This window comes from Bombina bombina, chromosome 6 (assembly GCF_027579735.1).
Source record: "Bombina bombina isolate aBomBom1 chromosome 6, aBomBom1.pri, whole genome shotgun sequence".
NCBI lineage: Eukaryota > Metazoa > Chordata > Amphibia > Anura > Bombinatoridae > Bombina > Bombina bombina.
In genome coordinates this window covers 705,972,668-705,996,708 of record NC_069504.1, presented here as the reverse complement: position 1 = coordinate 705,996,708, position 24,041 = coordinate 705,972,668, and the positions used below count along the sequence as shown (strand labels likewise).

The 24,041-nt window shown below is 37.4% G+C and overlaps 1 protein-coding gene across 1 annotated transcript in view; it reads left to right on the top strand.

The window, feature by feature from the left end:
- RGL3 (ral guanine nucleotide dissociation stimulator like 3) overlaps nt 1-24,041 on the top strand; it is a 114,833-nt gene that overhangs the window by 27,246 nt on the left and 63,546 nt on the right. The window contains exons 3-4 of the mRNA XM_053717854.1: nt 13,451-13,549; nt 14,020-14,216. Of these exons, the coding sequence (XP_053573829.1) occupies nt 13,451-13,549; nt 14,020-14,216 (296 nt within the window). The remainder of the gene's footprint in view (nt 1-13,450; nt 13,550-14,019; nt 14,217-24,041) is intronic.

The following is a 24,041-nucleotide window of genomic DNA, read 5'->3' as shown; positions in this document are numbered from 1 at the left end:
ATTTGCAAGAGCAGTAGATGACATCACTATTTCCTGCCATTTAGTGCTCCAGATGCCTACTTAGGTATCTTTTCAACACAGAATAACATGAGAACAAAGCAAATTTGATAATAGAAGTAAATTGTAAACTTTTTTTAAAAATGATACGCTCTGTCTGAATAACAAAAAAATTTGTTTGGGTTTCATATCCCTTTAAATAGTGCTATTTCATATGAACAAAATACATTTTTAGAGCTGGGATTACCATAGAAGGTGCTTGTAGGCAAGATGAGGAAGAGGATATTAGTGGGCTCCTCCAAGCTTCATGATCTTAATTTGTTGTATTTTAGCCTAGATGCCTAAAGCGGAACAACTTTTTCGCTTTGTACTTTTCCTTTTATGATAGTTCGAGTTTATCAGCAACTTGCACTCTCTCTGACTGCCATAGATTACAGCAGCTTGTGCACAGGCTCACATTCTTTGTTTTACCAGCGCTGTTCATTATAATGTATTGTTAATGTTACCTGCACAGTTCTGAATTAGTGTGTAGTAGCAGGAAACACAGCAAAGGTCTGTTGTGCATGTCTGAGTACATCTGCACACAGTTGTCTATCCATGGTTCTCAGTCTTCTATCTGCTGTCATTGGAGATAACCTGTGTGGTGACCACATAATACATTGGTAAGTACAATGCACTTTTTATAAAGTTTGTTTATTGGGGAAATTGTACAAATATGCTCCAAGCATAGAAATCCACTAAAGATTTCCGCATGTGATGAGATATGATTCCTGTTAAGTGACATGAAACCCGACATTGCGATACTCGTATTACTTCATCAAGCCCATCCATAACATTAGCATGTTTTTGAATAGTAAAGTAATTACTAAGGGCTAGATTACAAGTAAAGCACAATAACAGAGCAGAGTGCTTTATCTTGTGCTTGGTCAAATGATAAAAATAATGCACAACAATAATTATTAATGGTATAGCACAGAACTACATGAAGAACTCTACTACTTGCACTATCTGACATGCAGATGTTAGTATGCCCTAAACCAGTGATGGCTAATCTTGACCCCCCTGATGTTTTGGAACTATATTTCCCATGATGCTCAGCTAAACTGCAGAGTGCCTAAACATCATGGGAAATGTAGTTTAAAAACATCTGGGGTGTCAAGGTTAGCCATCACTGCCCTAGACTATTGCAAGTCCAAAGTTATTATTTTTTTATTGATTCAGTATAGGGCTGCCACTTTAACCATATTTTCCTGCACAGTTATGAGTTTCACATGCTGCAGTTATGAGTTTTCCATGCTGCAGGGTTTGCAGGGAGAGGCATGAATAGTGCTGTCCAGATGCACAATGCATGTTCCTCCATGCAAACCCTGCAGCATGTATAATTCATAACTGTTCAGGAAAACAAGGCCTAGATGACAACCCTGAAGAGATAAAAACATAGAATAGAATAACTATTGATCGCGTTAATATTTTTTTAGCCCCATTTTTAATTTATAAAACTAAAAAGCTTAATATAAAAATGTTTAATAACATATTACACTTTTTTGTTGTTCATTAGAGGTTGTGCACTGCTATTTTGAATAATATTTTTATGAGACAAGGTAGTGAGGCCCTGAAAGTGAGTTTGTGAAACCAAAAGGCAATTCACAACTTGTGTTAGGATACACTGGGATGTCATTGCCCCTAGCTGACAGTATCACACAAAAATACGGCTGTCTGTAAAAGATCTGTCAGCATAATTGTTTTTAAAGGGACCTGGAACCAGGACTGGCTCAGCCATGGCAAAGGGCAACACTTCAGTGATTGAGCCAATCAATGTCAGACCCAGACTAGTCCTATCCTCTGTTTCTGTGGGGGAAGTTGCAGGCTCCCAGCAGCATAACCTCATCATGCACACAGACACAGAACTGTACATTCAACTGGACATCTCTTCCCTAACTTCTTTCACACTTAAGGCTTGATTTATCAAGCTCTTCGACCAGCTCTGACTGCAGGTTCTCACAAGAGAACCTGCAGTCAGTATTTATCAAGCAGCGGTCATTAGACCGGCTGCTTCCTTGTCTCTTCTCCAACTCTTAGGTGGAAAATTTAAATCTCCCCGGTCTCGTCCGACAGGGGAGATTGACAGCTCCTTCCTGTGCATGATTGGCTGTCCGCGGGCAGGGGGTGGTGTTACACAAGAGAGCAAAATAGCGCTCTTGTGCAATGCTGAATTCTGGCATCAGATTTCTGTCCACCAGAGGAGAGCTAGGGCGGACAGGGGTGCATATAAACGCCCCTGTACGCCTTAGCTTGATAAATTGAGCCCTTATTGTGCAATTGTGCATAAGCATTGGTTGCATGCAGGCAGGCAGCCTTAGTAAGGTCAGCGGGCAAGCTTGTAGCTTGATATACTAATCAGTAATGTTACTACTAAGAGGTGTCATTTCATTCTCGGACCCTCGGCAGCACAATATCCTGTGCTGGCCCTGCCAGGAACCCAAAATCTTTCTTTCATAATTCAGAAAGGCATACAAATTCAAACTTTAACTTTTATGAATAAATTTGCTTAATTCTCTTAGTATTCTTTGTTGAAGGAGCAGCAGTGCACTACTGGGAATAAGTTGAACACATCAGGTGAGCTAATGACTAGAAGAATATATGTGCAGCTACCAGTGCAGCTATCAATCAGCGGCTATCTCCCAGTAAGTGCATTGCTTCTTCTGAACATACCAAGGTATGCTTTTCAACAAAGGGTGCCAAGAGAAAGTTTGTATAACAGCATAAAAATATAAAGTTATTTAAATTGCATGGTCTAGCTAAATCATGAAATTTAATTTTGACCTTACTGTCTCTGCAATATTGAAAAAGTATGTGGGTACTAGGGTACAGGTGTCCAGTTTTCAATACTACCTGTATTTTAGCAGACTGCCCATTTTTTGTTTAGGTAAATATAGAAGGCATCATGTACCTAAATGTATTACAAATGTGCAGCAGAAAGACGTTAGGTGCAGTCAAGTGAGTCAAATAATTTTCTTTATGTATGTTACTCGCAACCAAAGAAGTAAAATAATTGATTTGTTTGTTACTGGCTGCCAAGGGGAAAATGAATGATCAGTTATAAAAAATATACATAATAGGAACAAAAATGGGTGCTACTGTAGAGCTTTTAGGAGGGGGCATTGTGTGACCCCATAATTGTCTAATTAATTGTCCAGTGTTTTTATGGAGGACAACAGACAAATCTAGTGTGTGTATAATATTAAATAATTTAATTTGTGTAAACATGTCTCTCTCTCTGTATATGTTTATATATATATAATACAAATAATACTTGATTTTCATTATTTTCATGTTTATATCATTAAATTATATTCTATATTATATTATATTAAAAAGATATAAACACCTACACTTTGAAAATGCATGAGTATCAGATCTGTGGACCATGGGCTTGAGAGACCTTTATCAGAAGACTATAAACTAATATACATTGCAAATCTACTTATATTTAAATCGGAAAAACACTAATATACATTTCCAATTTGACTTTCAAGTCCCTTAAAGGGAAATAATTAGGTGTCATAGACAAATAAAAACAAATTAGCGTTGTTACATAAATTGCAAAAGCACATCAAGGGTGTACTAAAATGTTTTTAAAAAAAAGACTGAAAACCACTGACCTAGTCATTCATTACTTTTGCTGCAGTAGGAGTGGTGGGTAATTTCAGAACATGTGACTCAGGTTTTGCTTTGAATTTCTGTCTGTTTTGGAAACAAAACTCCAGAATTTTGTGTGTACAGAAAATATCACAACAGGCACAACGCTCATATAGCTTCTAATTAGTATATTGTTCTTAATTAGGTGTTATTTTGCATAGTATATATATATATTTTTTTTATTATTTTTAATTTTATTTATTTTTTGCTATTACTTCTACCACAACATAACCCCTCTTCTACCACAACATAACCCCTCCTCTCTCTCACTTGCTCATTTGACAAAGCTGCTAATTTCCCACAGGAACCCTATAACCTTACTTTGACATTTCCCATAGATGCCAACTGCCCTCATCTCTAACTGCTAACACTACATTCTTTTGTGTTTCTTCTCTCTGTTCCCCAGCCAGCCCTCTACAATATTTTTTACTTCCTTCAAAGTATTTCCTATCCCCTGTTCGTATATGGCTCTTTAATTTTAGTCTGTGCTTATTCCTATTTTATTTCTTTGATTCTCCCTACACTTCTTTGTTCTTCTTCCTGTGATTTGTTATTCTTCCTGTCTCTTCCTTATTCTCTCTTTTCCTCTCTCAGTTGTATTTTCTCTCTCACTCTCTCTCTCTCTCTCTCTCTCTCTCTCTCTGCACTCTCTGTCCTGCGTCCTCTCTTTTTCTCCTCCTTACTCTCCTCCCATTTCTCCTTCTCCCCCCCTCTTTCCCTCCCTCTCCCGTTCTCTGGAGGGCTGGGATTTAATCCCTTGATGATATCAGGCTGAGGATTTCAAAAGAAAGAAACTTTCCACAACAAGCTGACCAGAGTGGAGAGGGGACCTCAAGGGCAGACAAGAAAAAAGCATAGAAGAAAGGGAAATCAAGAGAGATTCATAGAGAAAAATCACAAAGGCAAAAGTAGAAAACAGAGAGAGAGAGATAGAGAGAGAAGAATGTCAGAAAGAGAGAAAATATAGTGAATAATGCGTACATAATAGTAAGAAATGCACTAAAGAAATAGATAGATAGATAGATACATAGATACATAGATACACAAGAAGAATTAATAAACTAACGGAGAAAGCAAGAAGAAAGAAAAACTTAACACTGAAGTGAAAAATTAAGAAGGGGAAGCAAAATATACAAAATAAGGACAAATTGAGATAAAATGCAGGTAGAAAGAGTAATATAAACTAAAGAGAATCATAATATATAAAGACAAATGGAAAAAGGGAGAGGAAGAGAAAACAGACAAGAAGAAATTATATGTAATGAATAAAGCATCGAGAAACAGGGGAGTTTTGATTCCATTGCTAAGGAGGAAGACCCAAGGATGCTGATAGAGAAAAAAGGAAGAGAGTAGGAGAAGTTGCTAATACTATTTGACCCAGGTCTGACCCAGGATCATTACCCTTGAACTCCACATACTCACTGGATTCCCAAGGATCACCAGTACAAGGATATATCTTATTTCAGGATTATGGCAGGATTTTTACACAGTAACCTACATAAGATTTCAAAGGATTATGTGAGGATTGCGCTACCATAACTGTGTAACACAGGATTCTTGAGGATTATTCCAAGACTACCTAAATTATTTTGGGAGGAAAAATCCAAGATTTATTTGGGTCAAGGACATAAAGACCATAATACTTATTTTGGTTTTCTCCAAGGACTAACACAGGGAAAAATATATATTTTCTTTTAAAGATTTTTGTTTCTCATAAACCAGCATCACTACTTTATCCTACTACTTTTATTTATAATGTCTTTGTGACATTAATCTGCCTTTGTCTACCTTTGTCTACTCTTCTTGTTTTTTCCCCCATTGTCTGCTAGTCTCTCCTCTTTATCTGACTGTGACTCTGCCCCCTACTCTGATTATCTTCTACCCTCCCATCAAACTGAAATGCTACTACCAACAATGTTTTCTATATGTGTATGTCACCTGCATGACCTCCTGTGACCTGGTCTCCACTGGGACCCTGACACTCATACAGACTGATGTCAGACGAGGAGCAGCCTTCAGGAACAAAGCCCTCTCGCATCATGGGCAAAGAAATAACTATGGTACGAGTATCTCTGTTTGTATTTTCGGGATGTGTTTCTAGGTTATTAGGACATAAATGATTACACTCTAATGGAAAAAGAACACATACATGTGATACAGGGAGAGGGTTAACACAGTCTATAGAAAGAAATCCTATAGGGACACAGATACAATACAGAAACTAAGGGAAGGTAATCTTGTTCTACCAAACTCACACTGCCACATACTTATGAAATATTATACGAATGATAGTAATATAAACACACACACACACATATATATATATATATATATATATATATATATATATATATATATATATTAGCTCTTTCCTATATTTAGCATTGTGTAAACCAGTAACTGTTGATAAATGGTGAAGTGTACAGTATATATATATATATATATATATATATACATACACATATACATACATAATATAGACAGATGGTTAGAAAAGTATCTGTCTCCCTCTCTATATCTATCTTTATCTATCTATCTATCTATCTATCTATCTATCTATCTATCTATCTATCTATCTATCTTATGCACACTTGCACACACAAATATGTAAAATTATTTTAAGAAATATTGTGTACTTTACCAGTTAGGGGGAAAAAAAGTTACTACTCCAATATATATAGGGCTGGAAATTTCCACTAGTCCACTAGTCCCAGACAAGTAAAATTGCTGTGGATAAGTTACAAATTTGGCCTTTTTACTATTTTCAACATTGAGTGAATGAGTAACTTTTTCCCTCTGTACCAGTAACTTTTCTCCTGACCAGCAAACTATATATATATATATATATATATATATATATATATATATATCAATTAGCTTGTAGCCCAGTACTCCAACCTCCAGGGTGCACTCACTACTTGGGTGATATCCTCAATAATATCTATAGAACCTATCTTCTCTTGGGAGGGCACTCACAGGACTTTTTATTGCAAATATAAATTATCTTTATTTCCAAATGGTACAAATTACAATTCTATTGTCGACGTTTCGGCCACAATTTGTGCCCTTGGGAGTGCCCTCCCAAGAGAAGATAGGTTCTATATATATATATATATATATATATATATATATATATATATATATACTCTGCACTCTCACCAAAATCTCCAAAGTCAACAGCTAGGGTGCTTGTAACAATTAAGCACTCTATTCTACACTATTAAATGGACACTGAACCTAAATTTTTTCTTTCGTGATTCAGATAGAGCATGCAATTTTAAGCAACTTTCTAATTTACTCCTATTATCAAATTTTCTTAATTCTCTTGGTAACTTTATTTGAAAAGGAAGAATGTTAGTTGAATGCCGGCCTATTTTTGATGAACAACATGGGTTGTTTTTGCTTATTGGTAGATACATTCAACCACCAATAAACAAGTGCTGTCCAGGGTCTGAACCAAAACATATAGCTTAGATGCCTTCTTTTTCAAATAAAGATAGCAAGAGAACAAATAAAAATTGATAATAGGAGTAAATGAGAAAGTTGCTTAAAATTGCATGCTCTATCTGAATCACAAAAGAAAAAATTTGGGTTCCGTGTCCCTTTAATTTATATATATGCACTGGGAAAGCCATTTGACAGTGATTTGTATATTAGTTGTAATAGCTCTGTTTACTGAATTCATTATGCTAATGTTGCCTTGGTCTTTTTTCCAACAAAGGTGGAGACTTAAAAAAAATCTATATAACTTTATATTGAGTTGGTCATATGTGTAGTGATTTGTAATTAATTATATTCATACTCAGTGAGTCACTGTCTTGCACAATGTCAGGTCTTTTCTTTGTAAAGAGACATAAAGTGGCATGTCTAAGGTCACACAGAGTTGAACCAAGATTTTCTAGCTCACCAGTCAATGTACGTACAAATTTGTCAGAACATAGATACATGTGGAGAGGAGAAACCAATAGGAGAAGCCAGTAATAGATTTCAGAGCTTACACTCTTATATACACAGAGGTACAGATACAATTCAGGGAGAGTGAAGAACTTTGGAAGACTCTACAGAGAGGAGAATGAAATAGGAGATGGCTAAATTTCCCTGCAGGGTTTATATTGTTGATCAGCTAGCTTTTGGCAGCATAATGGCCCATATGAGGATTCATGATTTGCAAATAAACTAGCTGCCCATCACTAGTGATTTACAAGAATTCTTATACAATACACAGGTAGAGGAGGGACCAATAAATAATTAACAGAATCATATCCCCTGCCTGAACATAATCTTGGTATAACCTGCTGAGATAAACATTTAAAGTGAAATGCATTTGAAACACCAAGAAACACAGATGGATCAGATGCCAGGTGTTAACTCTTGAGTATTCACACAGGAAACTTGATATTTTTGCTAATTGGTAAAAGAAAAAGCAAGAGATAGAAAGCGAGTGTACATGGGAGACAGTTTATAGGGAACAGAAAAGGAAGGGAGAATGTTTAAGGATTTATGATGAATAGTCAGAGGCCAAAAATGAAGCAAAAGAGGATACTGAGTGAAGATGAGATAGAAGGCACAATCAAGAATTATTACAAGAAAGGAAGAAATAAAAGAATAAAAGGGCAATGATATTAGGGTGACAGGGAATGAAGGGGGAGCAGAGTTGGAATAATCAATATATTCAGTCTGTAACCGTAAGCCCCAGTTAACTCTTACTTGCCCCTAGCATATATATACCATTGCATTGAAGAATGTTGGACTATAGGGGCTGACAGGGTTAAAAGTGTGACCAGGGAAGGAACCTCCCATAGTAGAGGGGGGATGGGGACTGGAGCCAGCTAAACCAGAAGAGTAACTTCAGATTTGGAAGAAGCTGTAATATTAGTAACCCTTTAATTACGTTTAATAATATCTCTGGGAGGAAGGTGGTGTTTTCAATACAATCGTAATGAATATGATAAAAAAAAGCACATGCAAAAAAAAGGGGAAAAAACATGTTGGGATATGACTTTTTTAACCAGGAACATAATGATCTGTGGACTGGAGACAGTTTTCTAAATCAAGTATACATTGTAAAAATCAGACATTGCTGAATAATATAACAAGTACAGGTCATGCTAGAAGTAAAACAAGCTGTAGTTATTTATTTTTATTACAAATATGTTTTTTTTTAGACTTGCAAGCACCTCAGTTTTGTAGAAATCAACATTAAAAAGTATAGACAACTATATCTCTTAGTGTGTGGTCTATGGAGAAGTTATCATTTTTCTCTTAAAGGGACAGTCTACTCCAGAATTGTTATTGTTTAGAAAGATAGATTATCCCTTTATTACCCTTTCCCCAGTTTTGCACAACAAACACAGTTATATTAATATACTTTTTACCTCTGTGATTACCTAGTATCTAAGCCCCTGCAGACTGCCCCCTTATCTTAGGTAATTTGACAGACTTGCATTTTAGCCATTTAGTGCCCTCTCATAAGTAACTTCATGGGCGTGAGCACAATGTTATCTATATGGCACACATAAACTAACGCCCCCTAGCTCTGAAAAACTGTCAAATGCATTTAGATAAAAGACAGCCTTCAAGGGCTTAGAAATTAGCATATGAGACTACCTAGGTTTAGCTTTCAACTAAGAATACCAAGAAAACAAAGCAAATTGTATGAGAAAAGTAACTTGGAAAGTTGTTTTAAATTGCATGCCCAATCTGAATCATAAAAGTTTAATTTTGACTAGACTGTCCCATTAATGGCTTGTATGGTATAGTGCAAAGGTATTAAACCTTTTTGAAAGTGTGTAACCATATTGGCAATGGTGTTCTAAAAACAATTCTCTTTTATTCCCATGGTATCTTTTTTAAAATGTAAAAACACATTAAAAGACAATTATATAAATTAATTAATTTAATTAATTGACTTTAATTACAATTAATTACACTTTCTTAATTACAATTAATTGTGATTAATTAATCAATTACTTATTAAAAGCCAATAAAACCAATATGTACAGTGGTAACCCAGAGTTGGAGTGTCAGCAAATTTGTGTCACCTTTAATTAAGAGATTACTTTTTACTATGTAGACACTGTGCAACAGTTTACATCAGGCACAAAAAACAAACTGGGACAGATTACGAGTGGAGCGCAAACATTTGCGTGCAAGCGATATCGAGATTTACGCTAGAATGATTACTTCGACTTCAGGGCTCTAGTTAACTGTTTCGCGAACATAAAAACATAAAAACTTGCACTAAACATATTAAAAATACATTTTTTACAGTTACACTCATAATAATATTATCTAATAAAAATGACTAAATAAAAATATTGCACACAAAAGTTATTAGAGCTCAAAGATATGAGATCACAGGCAGGCAAAGGGCTTTAAAGGGACAGTCAAGTCCAAAAAAAACTTTCATGATTTAAATAGGGCATGCAATTTTAAACAACTTCCCAATTTATTTTTATCACCAATTTTGCTTTGTTCTCTTGGTATTCTTAGTTGAAAGCTAAACCTAGGAGGTTCATATGCTAATTTATTAGACCTTGAAGACTGCCTCTAATCTGAATACATTTTGACCACTAGAGGGCATTAGTTCACATGTTTCATATAGATAACATTGAGCTCATGCACGTGAAGTGACCTAGGACTGAGCACTGATTGGCTAAACTGCATGTCTGTCAAAAGAACTGAAATAAGGGGGCAGTCAGCAGAGGCTTAGATACAAGATAATTACAGAGGTAAAACGTGTATTATTATAACTGTGTTGGATATGCAAAACTGGGGAATGAGTAATAAAGGGTTTATCTTTCTTTTTAAACAACAAAAATTCTGGTGTTGACTGTCCCTTTAACATTGAAACACATACATATACATCTCTAAAGATGTATATGTATATATATATATATATATATATATATATATATATATATATATGTACTGTATAGTGGCAGTTAGCAGCTGTAAGGGAGCGACTTGCTTGAGCGCAAAGAGCTCACATATTGCAAGCCGGCTGCTCTGCTCCAAAAGCACCGCTGGGAGGGTGGGGGCTATGCAATGTAAGTAAGACGAGCTGGAGTGACGTGAGGCCTGCAAATAGTAAGTTACCAGTGCCTTTTGCGGTGGGGGGCTTGCATAGCAATTAGCAATTGGGAGGGAGCGACCGTCACCTGTTTTAAGCGCACAGCGCTAACATATTGCAAGGCGGCCACTCCACTCAACTCAAATAGCACCGTATTGAGGGTGGGATGAGGGGCTAGCACCTGACACTGCTCGGTGCACAGAGTGTGACCAGGAAGGAACAAGCTAGAGGTAATAATCCCATGTCAGATTCTGTGGGGCTGCCATCCTGTCACTTGCCAGATCCTACGACTGCTCTATTACCTGTCCCCTTCTGTGCCATTACAGGGTTCCCACTACACCATAGTTCCCTCCCCTTGTGTGTAAGGGGGCATTTTGACAGCTTGGGAATCTTCATAAGTAAATTAACCCCAAAACTGCCAGAGAGGGCTGCAGCTCTCATTTCTGTAAGCCAAGAGGTTTTACAGTAGGTTTACCACTTATGATAGATCTTGTTTGATATATATTCCTAAATGCAAAAGTTATATTTTGTAAATCTCGTTGCATTTTCGTGCCCAGTATGCTTTAGAGAGAGCATACAGAAGCACTGTTTAGTTTTCTTTCCCTTAATTCACAGGTTAAAAGAAGCAATTTGTATTCATTTTTTTATAACTAATTAAAGTGACACTTAAAGGGACAGTTTACTCAAAAATGTCTCCCCTTTAATTTATTCCCAATGATCCACTTTACCTGCTGGAGTGTATTAAATTGTTTACAAGTATTTCCATTAACCTTATATTGGCATTTAAAATATTTTATTTAGCTTTTGATATCCCCACCTATCCTGAAAGTTTTTGGCCTTGAGGCCAAGCTGTGTTAACACAGCCAGATGATGAAATTACACTCCCAGTGGGATATAGCAGAGATAAGGTAATAAAATGTTATTTTTCCATTGTTCTCTCCAAGTATTGGTGATTGGTTTACGGACAGATATAAGATAAAGAAGCAGGTATATGTACACAATGTGATAAAGTAATGAGATCTGATTATACCTACAAGCTCAACCCATTGTATTAGGTTGTGGCTTCAAAACACAAAATCAGCTAATTCATAAACACAAATAAGCCTTAAAAAAAGCAAATCTCATACATTTTATACTCTGCAGCTGGTAAAAAAAAGTAATTAGAAACACATTAAGGGAAAAACAATTTTATAGTATACTGTGCCTTTAAGTCAAAATTAAACTTTCATTATTCAGATAGAGCAATTAAAACAACTTTCCAGTTTACTTCCATTAACAAAATGTGCACATTTTGATGGTTGTCACATGATACAGGGGGGAGTGGAAATAGACATAACTTTGAAATTTGTCAGAAAAAAAAATCTACTCATTTGAAGTTCAGACTAAGAGGCCAATTTATTAAATGTCTGTCTGACCTGATCCGACAGTGCAGATCAGGTCTGACAGACATCCCTGAATGCGGAGAGCAATACGCTCGCCGTATTCAGCATTGCACCAGCAGCTCACAAGAGCTGCTGGTGCAACGCCGCCCCCTGCAGATTACCGGCCAATGGGCCGCCAGCAGGGAGGTGTCAATCAACCTGATCGTACTCGATCGGGTTGAATTGCGGCGATTCCTGTCCGCCTCATCAGAGCAGGCGGACAGGGTTATGGAGCAGCGGTCTTTAGACCGCTGCTCCATAACTTGTGTTTCTGGCGAGTCTGAAGACTCGCCAGAAACACGGGCCCACAAGCTCCGTACGGAGCTTCATAAATTGGCCTCTAAGTGCTATTGCATTGTCTTTTTATCATGGATTTGTTGATTATGCAAATCTACTGTATTTACTGGTCCTTTAAGTGCCGCCCAGCTGTCACGTCACATAAAAAAATTCTGCTCAGGGTAGTCGAAGGTCCGCACAGCAGTAAAAAAAATTAGGTCAGTCATTATGTTAGCGCCCTTTATATTCTAAGGTGTCAGCATCCATAAATTTGCCATGGAGTCTCTTTTCTACATGTAGTTTGCTCTGGGCAAGTGGTAAATAGAGTAAAAAGGGAATTTCAATCAGAAAGTTACTAGAAATATTAGCTCCCACTAGCAACACCACACCCTAGATATTTAGCCTTGCATTAGCCTTTATTAGCACACCCAATTTTAAGACATGACTCGCTCATATAATGTACTGGTAAACATAATAATAATAATAATGTAATCTCAAAGGAAAAAGCCTGAATATAACCGAAAAGCCTTGCAAGTTTCCCATGAGACCAGTTACCATGAATCTTTAAAGTGATGTGAATGTGCAAAATGTATTATTGCACTATTGCTTGTATATAACTGTCTGTTTAACCATTGCAAAGAGATTTTTTACTTCCGCGTCCTTTTAAGAAGTAATGTAGAATTCATGCTGATCTTTGCAATGTATGTGTGTTTTACATCCCTTATGCATTTTTTTTTAAGAAATGCGGTATACACTGTAAAATCTCTCAGACATATTCAATAATATGATTTTTTTTAAAATGTATTAATATCATCTGTGAAATATATCTGTATTCCACAAAATGGTTGTCAACCTTCAGCCGCTTGTTCCCCAGGATCAGTGTGGTATTCATTTAAAATTGGCACTATGGTGTTACAAACGGAGAAAATAAATTAGGATTCAAAGAAAATACTCTTGATGCTAATGTTTTAATTCTTTTTCCCAGAATCCCTTGCAAGAGTGGGGAGAAGAAGTGGAAGATGGGGCCATTTATGGAGTGACTCTCAGAAGAGTGAGGACTGAAGCCCCTGTGGGAGAGAATCTGGTATGAGAGGGGTAGGATGACTGTACTTCTTCAAGCTGTTTCTTCTGTCTATCTTACTAGTTTCTCTTTCTCTCTGCCCTTATACTGGACCCTTGATCTCCCTTTACCAGCGTAAGTGCCACCTTGCTTCACGTACTGGATTTTACATACAGCACTGCCCTGCCATATTTTACCGCATAAAATCCCCTCATTACCTCATGCTGTGCCTGCTTTGTCTCAAATGTAACCCAATATGCTTTGCCTCATATGTAACCCAATCACCAACACTCTATTTTCCCTTCATATCACCCACTGAACCCCATACATTACCTTCTTGTCCCTTATACCTAGGTTTCCCTTGCTCTCCTGTAACCTGCATGCCTTGGCTTCTTCCTTCTCCCTTTTTTATGTTTTCCTCTTTGCCTTATGCTCACTTCTTCCACATTCCCTGTCCCTCTTCCATAAAACTCACCCACCCTCACCTCCCCTAGGTCGTCCCCTCCTCTCCTGGCTATGTGCATTATAAGACCTGTAAGGTTCGCTGCCTTCGAGCTGGGACACTGCAAAAATTGGTGGAGAATCTACTGGTGGAGTACCAGGGTAGCGACCAGGGGTACGTGCCCACCTTCCTGAGTACATATCGTGCTTTCACCTCCCTCGACCGGGTTCTGGAGCTGCTGCTGGACAGGTAGGTCAACTCTTTTATACACTGGGAAGAACTGATTTGGGGTTTAACATCAATTTCTTAAAGGGCACTGTTATGTGAACTTAAAGTACAAGGTACTGTGAGTTAAAAGTGCAAGGTACAGCTCTCAAAACGCTGGTAGCATCACAGATCTGTGAAAGTTCTTCTGTCACATGATGTAAAAATTTGTGAGCTACAAGATGGCGGCGACCAGTATAAAATAGTATAAAGAGCTTTACCAGTTGGATTTTGTAATAGGTTAAAAAAGAGAATGGCTTTAAAGACAGCTGCATATACAGGAGGAAATGCAATAGCATGATGAGTAGTAACCATTCTACCCAGCAGTTTAATGTCCCTTTAATTACGTTTTTTGTTGCCTTTTTTCACTTTACCCTATAATCTCTCTTTTTCTCCATTTATCAACTCTCTTACCTACCTATAACTATCTTTAAGGGACAAGATCTTAAAAAGGACAAGATACAAAGATGTTTTCATTTGTTTTTAAAAATACTTATTATTTTTTATTTAAACAGTTTAGGTTAAACCTGAAAATTGACCATTCGTGTTCCATTAACATACACCTAGATTACGAGTTTTGCGCTAAACAGGGTGCGAAACTAACACAAAAAATTGCGTTATTGCACTCTCCATAGCTCTGTCATTACGAGTTACTGAAAAGCCTCCTTGTGCTGTGCGTTATGATGCTTAAGCTCCATACCACACAAAAGCCAAGGGCTCAGTTTACATGGCCGTGCACGCTTTCCCCCATAGACATCAATGGGGAGAGAGTGTTAGGAAAACTAACACTTGCAATCGCGGAATCGAGATTGCCGTAACGCAACCCCATTGATGTCTATGGGGAAAAGAAAGTTACGTATAAACCTAACATAAACCCCTAGTCTAAACACCCCTAATCCTCCGCCCCTGACATAGCCAACACTAATAAAAGTTATTAACCTCTAATCCACCCCTCCCCGACATCGCCAACACTAAATATAATTATTAACCACTATTCCACTGATCCCGACATCGCCAACACCTGAATAAACCTATTAACCCCTAAACCGCCGGCCTCCCACACCGCAAAACACTAAATTAAACTATTAACCCCTAAACCTAACACCCCCTAACTTTAAATTAAAATTACAATATAACTATCATAAAATAAATAAAAACTTGTGGAACAAACTTGAAACGCTGTGCCGTCGTCTGGGCCTGGTCGAGTCCCTTTCTCCAGAAAAAGGCATTAGTACATATAGGCCTCAGTCCCATCTCTCCTCCAAAACGCTCACTCCTGATTATGATCATGATGGCGGCAAAACTCTCAATAGCCAAGAACTGGAAGAAACCCAGTCCCCCTAATTGGCAAGCACTGATTCAGCTTAGCTCATATTTTAAGTCCATGGAGTGTTTTGTGTACACCTCCCGACAACAAACAGATTTGTATTCTGCGATATGGGAGCCCTGGGACTCGGTGGGAGAGAGTTCGATCTTTTCTATGTTTCACAAGGGCAGTTGAACTAGTAACCAGCATAAGTAGTTTTGGGAGTCATGTGGAGAGGGTATGTGTCATATCCCCCTCTCCAGTGTTTGTCTCTGTCCTCTCTCCGTTCCCCCCTTGATTGTTGATGTGGGGGTGTTTGCTCCCCCTTTTAATTTTTTTATTTTATTTTATTTTTTTTTCTTCTTTTCCCTTCCCCCTCCCCTCCCCCTCAGCACCAACATTTCCAATTTGGAATTCTTTCGGACGGAAGTTTTCCATTTGTACTCTGTCTTCCCAAGGGTAAACTAAATTTTTTATTGGTCCCCTCTCCGTCTCAAACCACCAAATTTTCAGATGTTTTACTTTATGTTTTTCTCTTTGTTATCTTGACTAGTTATTCATTTAAAACTCTTATATAAAACCCTAAAGTCTAATTCTCTCTTTGTAACCTGCCTGTCCAGATTTGAGGCAGTGGTTTAATAACTGTCAGTCCACAACATGATTTGAATTGTCTTATATTTGGAAGAGTATATTTTGCTTTTCATTCTGTTCTCGTTTGGGCTGTTAATGTTCTATATTATGTTTTGTTATGTGAATTTGACTTTAATAAAAAAGTATTTAAATAAAAAATAAATAAAAACTTACCTGTGAAATTAAAAAAAAACTAAGTTTAAACTATTAATTAACCTAACATAACTATTCTAATAAAATTAAAAACACTACCAATTAAAAATCAAAATTTAAAAAAACTAACACTATAAAATTTTTAAAAAAATCTGACTGATTACTAAAAATAATAAACACTAAATTACGAAAAATAAAAAAATTATCAAAAATAAAAACAATTACACCTAATCTAATAGCCCTATATAAATAACCCCCACCCCAAAAAAACCAACCCCCCAAAATAAAAAACCTAACTGTTAAAAAAAAACTAAGCTACCCATTGCCTTTGGGGATTGCCCTTTAAAGGGCATTCAGCACTTTTTCACTGCCCTTGAAAGGGCATTCAGCTCCTTTACACTTTGCCCAAAGCCCTAATCTGAAAAACAAAACACACCAATAAATAAAAAAAATAACTAACACTAATCCCAGAATATCTATTCACGATTCCTGAAGTCCGGACATCCATCTCCATCCAGGCGGTGAGAAGTCTGCATCCAGGCGTCGAGAAATCTTCATCCAGGCGGCGACATATTCATCCATCACGGGGGCGTCTTCTGTCTTCATCCCGGCGTCGCAGAGCTATCCTGGACCGCCGATGACATCCTGCATGGAGCATCCTCTTCATACGATCACCGCCGTACACTGAAATTGAATGCAAGGAAGCCGTGATTTGATTCCTCAAATTTAAATCAGCCAATAGAACAAGAGCTTCTGAAATCCTATTAGCTGTTCAAAACAACCAATAGGATGAGAGCTACTGAAATCCTATTGGCTGATTTGAACAGCTTTGGCAAAGTGTAAAAGAGCTGAATTACTTTTAAGGGCAGTGAAAAAGAGCTGAATGCCCTTTTAAGGGCAATGCCCATACAAATTCCCTTTTAGGGGCAATGGGTAGCTTAGGTTTTTTTTAGAGTTAGGTTTTTTTATTTTGGGGGGCTGATTGGGTGGTGGGTTTTACTGTTGGGGGGCTTTGTATTTTTTGTCAGGTAAAAGAGCTGTTTAACTTAGGGCAATGCCCTACAAAAGGCCCTTTTATGGGCTATTGGTAGTTTATTGTAGGTTAGGGGGTGTTTTTATTTTTATAGGGCTATTAGATTAGGTGTAATTGTTTTTATTTTTGATAATTTCGTTTATTATTTTTTTGTAATCTTAGTGTTTTTTATTTTTCATAATTTTAGTGTTTATTATTTTTTATAATCTTATATTTTTTTTATTTTTTTCGTAGGATTATTTTTTTTTATTTGTAATTTAGTTTTTTTAATTGGTATTTTTTTATTTTATTAGAATAATAATGTTAGGTTAATTTATAGTTTAATGTTAGGTTTATTATTTTTATTATTATTATTTATTTATAAAGCGCCAACAGATTCCGCAGCGCTGTCCATGGGTACAAAGATAAAAGTACAGTATAAAGTACACTAACGTTTAACAAACAAATACAGGGGGAATTGAGGGCCCTGTTCCCGTGGGAACTTACAATCTAGATGGGTAGGAGGGTGAGAAACAGGAGGTGGGGACTGCAAAGGTGAAAATGATGTTAGTCTGGAGTTAGATGAGGGCAGCTATTAGGCAAGTGGAATTCATTTGTTACATATTTGGTGATAGGCTTCCCTGAACAAAAAGGTCTTTAGGGAGCATTTAAAGGAGGAAAGGTTAGGGGAAAGTCATGACAGCTTGAGGAAGTGCGTTTCAGATGGTTGGTGCCGCACGAGAGAAGTCCTGTAGTCTAACATGGGAGGAGGGGATGCAAGGAGCAGGTCATTATTGGATTATTATTGGATCATAGGGGACGGGCTGGAGTATATTTGTTGATGAGTGAGGACAGGTAGGGGGGCTGCGTTGGTAAGGGCTTTATAGGTCAGGGTGAGAATTTAGATTTTTTTCTGCTGTGAATGGGGAGCCAGTGAAGGGACTCGCAGAGAGGTGCAGCAGATACAGAGCGTCGAGAGAGGTGGATTAGCCTAGCAGAAGCATTTTCAGATGGATTGAAGAGGGGCGAGGCGGGAAAGAGGGAGGCCAGTTAGTAGGTTATTACAGTAGTCAAGTCAGGAAGTTACCAGGGAGTGGATTAGCTGTTTAGTAGTTTCAGCACTCTTTATTTCACAGGTAAGTTTTTATTTAATTTTTTAAATATAGTTATATTGTAATTATAATTTAAAGTTAGGGGGTGTTAGGTTTAGGGGTTAATAGTTTAATTTAGTGTTTTGCGATGTAGGAGCTGGCAGTTTAGGGGTTAATAGGTTTAGTTTAGTAGTTGCAATCTGAGGGGCTGGCGGTTTAGGGGTTAATAGGTTTGTTTAGTGGCTATGATGTGGGGGGCCGGAGGTTTAGGGGTTAATAGGTTTATTTAGTGTTGGTGATGTCGGGGAGCGGCGGTTTAAGGGTTAATATATTTAAATAGTGTTGGCAATGTGGGTGGGCAGCAGATTAGGTGTTAATAACTTTATTTAACAGTCACAATGTGAGTGGACTGCAGATTAGGGGTTAATAGGTTTAATATAGTGTTTGCAATGTGGGAGGGTGGCGGTTTAGGGGTTAAAAGGTAGTTTATGTGTGTTAGTGTACTTTGTAGCAGTTTAGTTATGAGTTTTGTGAAACAATTTTGTTTAGCAAAATCCATAACTACTGCTCTCAAATGGTGGTATGGATTGTGTCGGTATAGGTTGTAACGCAAGCCTTTTAGCCGGAACGCGCAACCTGTAATACCGGCGCTATGAAAATCCCGCACTCAAACATCATTTTTTTGAGGGCGGAATGGATGTTGTGTTACAGGCTAAAATGCTTGCAGTATAGCTATACCGCCACGACTCGTAATATGTGTTCCTGGCCATTTCAGCATAATGGCCAATTTCTCAGCGTTAAAAGCCGTAACGCAAAACTCGTAATCTAGCCGATATTCTTTTCCATCTCATTCACCATTTGCATCATTCTTTGCCCCTAACACTTCACTCTCTCCTACTGTCCTGTCATTCTTCATTTCATTCCCATATTTAACTTTATTGTAATTTAATGTTAACTGCCCCCCCATTATCTTAGCATTATATATATATATATATATATATATATATACATACACATGTATGCTATAAATAAAAACACTGGTGAGTAGGTTTATCTTATCTACCTTGATTTTGGCCCAATAGGGCTAGCAACAAGTGAGTTTTCTAAGCAACAACTGTGCAGTATGTAGTTGGGTCAGGCAATTCTCAGCAGATACCTAAGTTACATAATGTGACTTTCAGTCTCTAGCAAAGGTATTTTACATTAAAAGGGAGCAAAGCAAATCACGAAGATATATTGCAATCATGGACAGACTGGAACCAAAACCAAGCAAGGGCATTTTAAGGCAGAGCACCCCTCCCATTAGTTATTTAAAGGGATCATAAATTCTAGGGTTTCAAAAATGATAGGATTTACCATCACTAAAAATAAAGGCGGCCTTCAGCATCAGTTTAAAAAAAAAACCTGATGAATAGGGAATAGGTACCTTTATTTTGCCGTGGCTTCAACTCTAACCTAAGCGACCACAGCACAGCTCATTTAGGTGACATTTCCACCTCTCAGACAATAGCTGTGCTAGCCTATGGCATAATGCCAAAGGGCAAGCGCAGCTATTGGCTAAGAGGTGGAAATGTCACCTCATTGAAAAAACTGAGGTGTGGCATGGGCGGCCTGAGGAGCTTAGGTTAGCGCTGAAGCCACGGCAAAATAAAGGTACCTATTCATCAGCTTTTATTAAACTAAGGAATGAAGGGCACCTTTATTTTTAGTTTTTGTAACACTAGAATTTACAATTACTTTTACCATACACCAAAAATGGCAAGTAGAATGCACTAGTTTAAATATCATAGAATGTAATTATGTATATATTATATGTAACATTCTTCAGCTACTGTACAGGTAGCCCTCAGTTTACGCCGGGGTTGGGTTCCAGAAGGAATGGTTGTAAATCAAAACCATTGTAAATTGAAACCCAGTTTATAATGTAAGTCAATGGGAAGTGAGAGAGTTAGGTTCCAGGCCCCTCTCAAAATTGACATAAGTAACAGCAACCTGTATCTGCTGGAGGGGCGGCTGCCCCTAATATTCTCTATTATCATGAGGCCGCTCGTCTTTCCCATGTGATGTAATGGGGTATGCCAGCTAACAGTAGATGGGCAGAACTGGAGCAGGCCTCACTTCCACCCGGGGTTTCCCTTGAGGACCTGATTTGGCTTCCTAAACACGCTAGGCTGCAAACTGTTCTAGTGAATTCCATTATAGTTTCCAACTTGAAATTTTGGAACAAAATTCACAACCTACCCACAGTTGCACCTCATCTATCTCCATCTCACAAGGTTAAGGGGATTCTTTTAGCGCTGCTGGATACTCATCCATCTCTGTGGTCAGACCTGGATATTTTCAATGTAATTGATCTATATGAGGGGACCCAATTACTCTCATATCAAGCTTTTCTTCAGAAGTATAACCCGCCCTTACTCTTACATTTTGAGTTTTGGAGATTACGGAGCTTCCTTAAATCATGGGGTTTTGACAAGGATCCGTTACGATCCAAAACTAAGTGGGAGATGAAATGGGACGTAAAAATCGCTTTTAAAAAATTGCTATCGTCCTCTTACCAAGATATTTTGCACCCCAAAGTTTTTTATAAATCTTCACCGATAAAACATTGGGAATCCTCCTTGAATACAATACATGAACCACTAGCATGGCACTTAGAAATTCGATTAACTAAAAGAGCAGCCCATTGTATTACCCTCTATGAACTATTTCTCAAAGTATTACTGCAGTGGCACATGACGCCGGTCCGCCTATTTAAAATATCACACACCAACTCCCCCAAATGCTGGAGGGGTTGTGATGCTCTAGGCACTCCAGCCCACATTTGGTGGTCCTGCCCGGTTATTGCACCGTTATGGCAAAAAGCAGTTCAATACTGTAATACGAAGAGCATTTCAATACCAGCAACACCCAGTGTAGGCTTGTTCCACATTCTCCCTCCAAAGTTACCCATTCCACAGAAACTGTTCTGCGTCTATCTATTCCTAGCGATCAAGTTATCCATTGCCAAAACGTGGCTTCAACCGACCTCTCCACTTTGGGAACAAATTACGGATACCTTAAGATACATCAAATCAATGGAAGCATATGTCTCTCATATACATAGTTCTGAAGACCTCCATACCTTGGTTTGGGACTATAGTCCTGTGTAGTTTTCTTTAAACTTAGAGGTCTTTTCCTCAGCTGATTGGGATACCGACCTATTGTGATTTATGGCTATACAGCCAGAACTTTCAGTCACTAGCCTTATTCACCCGCCCTTAATAATGTAAACCCCCCCTTTTTTTTTTTTCCCCTCTTTTCTCTTTTTTTTCCTCTTCTCTCCCCCCTTCTTTCTACTGGTATATTTAACTTCTTCTTTCTCCACATTTCCACTCGGAGATATCTTATTCATTGAAGATCTTTGAATATGAAACAATTTACTGAGTTGATCTCATTTATTAATCCATTTTTCCTTCTCATAAGTTAACCTTGAAATATGTTAATCATATGTTAGTTTAATGATCGTTACTGTGTCATAACTACGTATTATTGTTGAACATAAACATTGTCTTCCTGTTTGCACTGAAGGACATTAGACGTTGATGGGACTTGTGAGGTTTAAGCTCTTAGATCACGCAACAAGGACTATACTGAGACCATCTCATTACTATAAAAGCTTTATTGAATATTGTTACTGTTCACACAATATTGATGTACAATGTTTCTCATTAAGACTGTATTACATATGTCCTAATAAAAATTTATATATAAAAAAAAAAAAAAAATTGACATAAGTAACACTTAATACATTTTTTTTCAAAGCTTTGAAATGAAGACTTTAAATGCTAAACTGCATTATAAACCTAATTAAATAATCACACAACAGACTGTATCATCAAACTAAGTTTAGTGAACAAAAACATTTGCTAATAATCACACAACAGACTGTATCATCAAACTAACTTTAATGGACAAAAACATTTTTTACTTGCATTTTTCTGCAAACTGTTCTCTGCATTGTTAGCATGTTAGATAATATTGGGTCTGCACCTATTCTAAGCATTTCAATCTGGACTGATTAAGCAGTTAGGCACCCTCACCTCAAGCAGCAGGACAGAAAAATAATAGGGAAGTGGCTGCTAGATCTTGTTGCTCGATTGCCAAGGTCTGTTCTGTGTGCATAGATTAATTTAAGTCTGCTAAGCTTGCATAACTTTGCTGCAACACAAGCGGACAGCTCCACCTACTGGCTATTTTAATTAGTGCACTGCTTTTCAATGCTTTTCAATAGCAGTCACATGACTGGAAAAAAAGTTTGTTATTCTGAAACGGTGCAAATTGATCCGGCGTAAACCGAGGGCCACCTGGGTATTTTGTAAATTTGTTGCAATTTAATAGCAAGAAATCTATACATATTTTAACCATGGGATCTGCAATAGGTGTGAGTTTAAAGCTAAAATATTGACAAATGTGCTAATGTAGTTTTACAGAGTCACAGACTGATATAACCTTTTTTGGACAATATGTAATATGGATTTTTTCTTCATTGAACTACAATGTCCTGTTACGTCTTTAAACTACATATTTGATTATAACTTTCCCAAACCCTCTGGCCGAGATTGTACATACTCACATGAATAGCAGCTAATACATTAATATGCATTTGTGCTGTCCGCATATGATTGGCTGTTATACATATAGGGCTAGATTACAAGTAAGGTGCATATATATGTAGGTATATATTTATATATATATTTATCTATATGTGTATATATATATATATATATATATTAATGTATTTATGTGTATTTACAGTCATATATACACATATAAAAACATTACTATATATGTACACACATATAGACACATATATATAAGTACATTAGAGCCCTTTGCCATTAAGTAGATAAAAAAATGATAAAACATATTTATGCAATATTCATATTTAATAAAGATTTTAACTATGTATTTACTGTAAATATTTCTCATTTGTTAATGCGAATATGCTATTTGCGTGATAGGTGTATTTTCTTTTCCATTTACTTCTATGGGGAATTTGAAAATGCAATGGTGTTTTTTTTTTTTACTTTTTTTCTCCATTGATTTCTATGGGGAAATATATGCACGTGCACGCGAAAACTTAAGTTAGGTTTTTCATGCTATTCATGTTAATGCTAGCTCAAAACTTTTAATACGAACTCAACCCGACTAGTGCAAAAAGCTTAACCCTAGTGGAAAAAAAAATACTGCGCCACTTGTAATCTAGCCTATAGTTTATAATGGCTAAGCCAGAATAAGGTGAAGGCATCAGGGTCGATTTATGAAGCAGCGGATGCTACTTCCAACCCACTTCGCTTCAGGTCCACCTGAAGTGGAAGTTAAGAAGTTCCTTAACTCGTCCGCCACCTCAGAGGCGGCAGACAGCAATCAGCCTGATTGGATACGATCGGGTTGATTGACACCCCTTGCTAGTGGCCGATTGGTCGCGAATGTGCAGGGGACGGGATTGCACAAGCATTTAACTAGAACTGCTTTTGCAATGATAAACACCGACAGCGTATTCTGTCGGTATTTATTGATGTGTGGCGAACATGATCCACTACAGTGGATCATCCGCCTGCACATTAATAATTCGG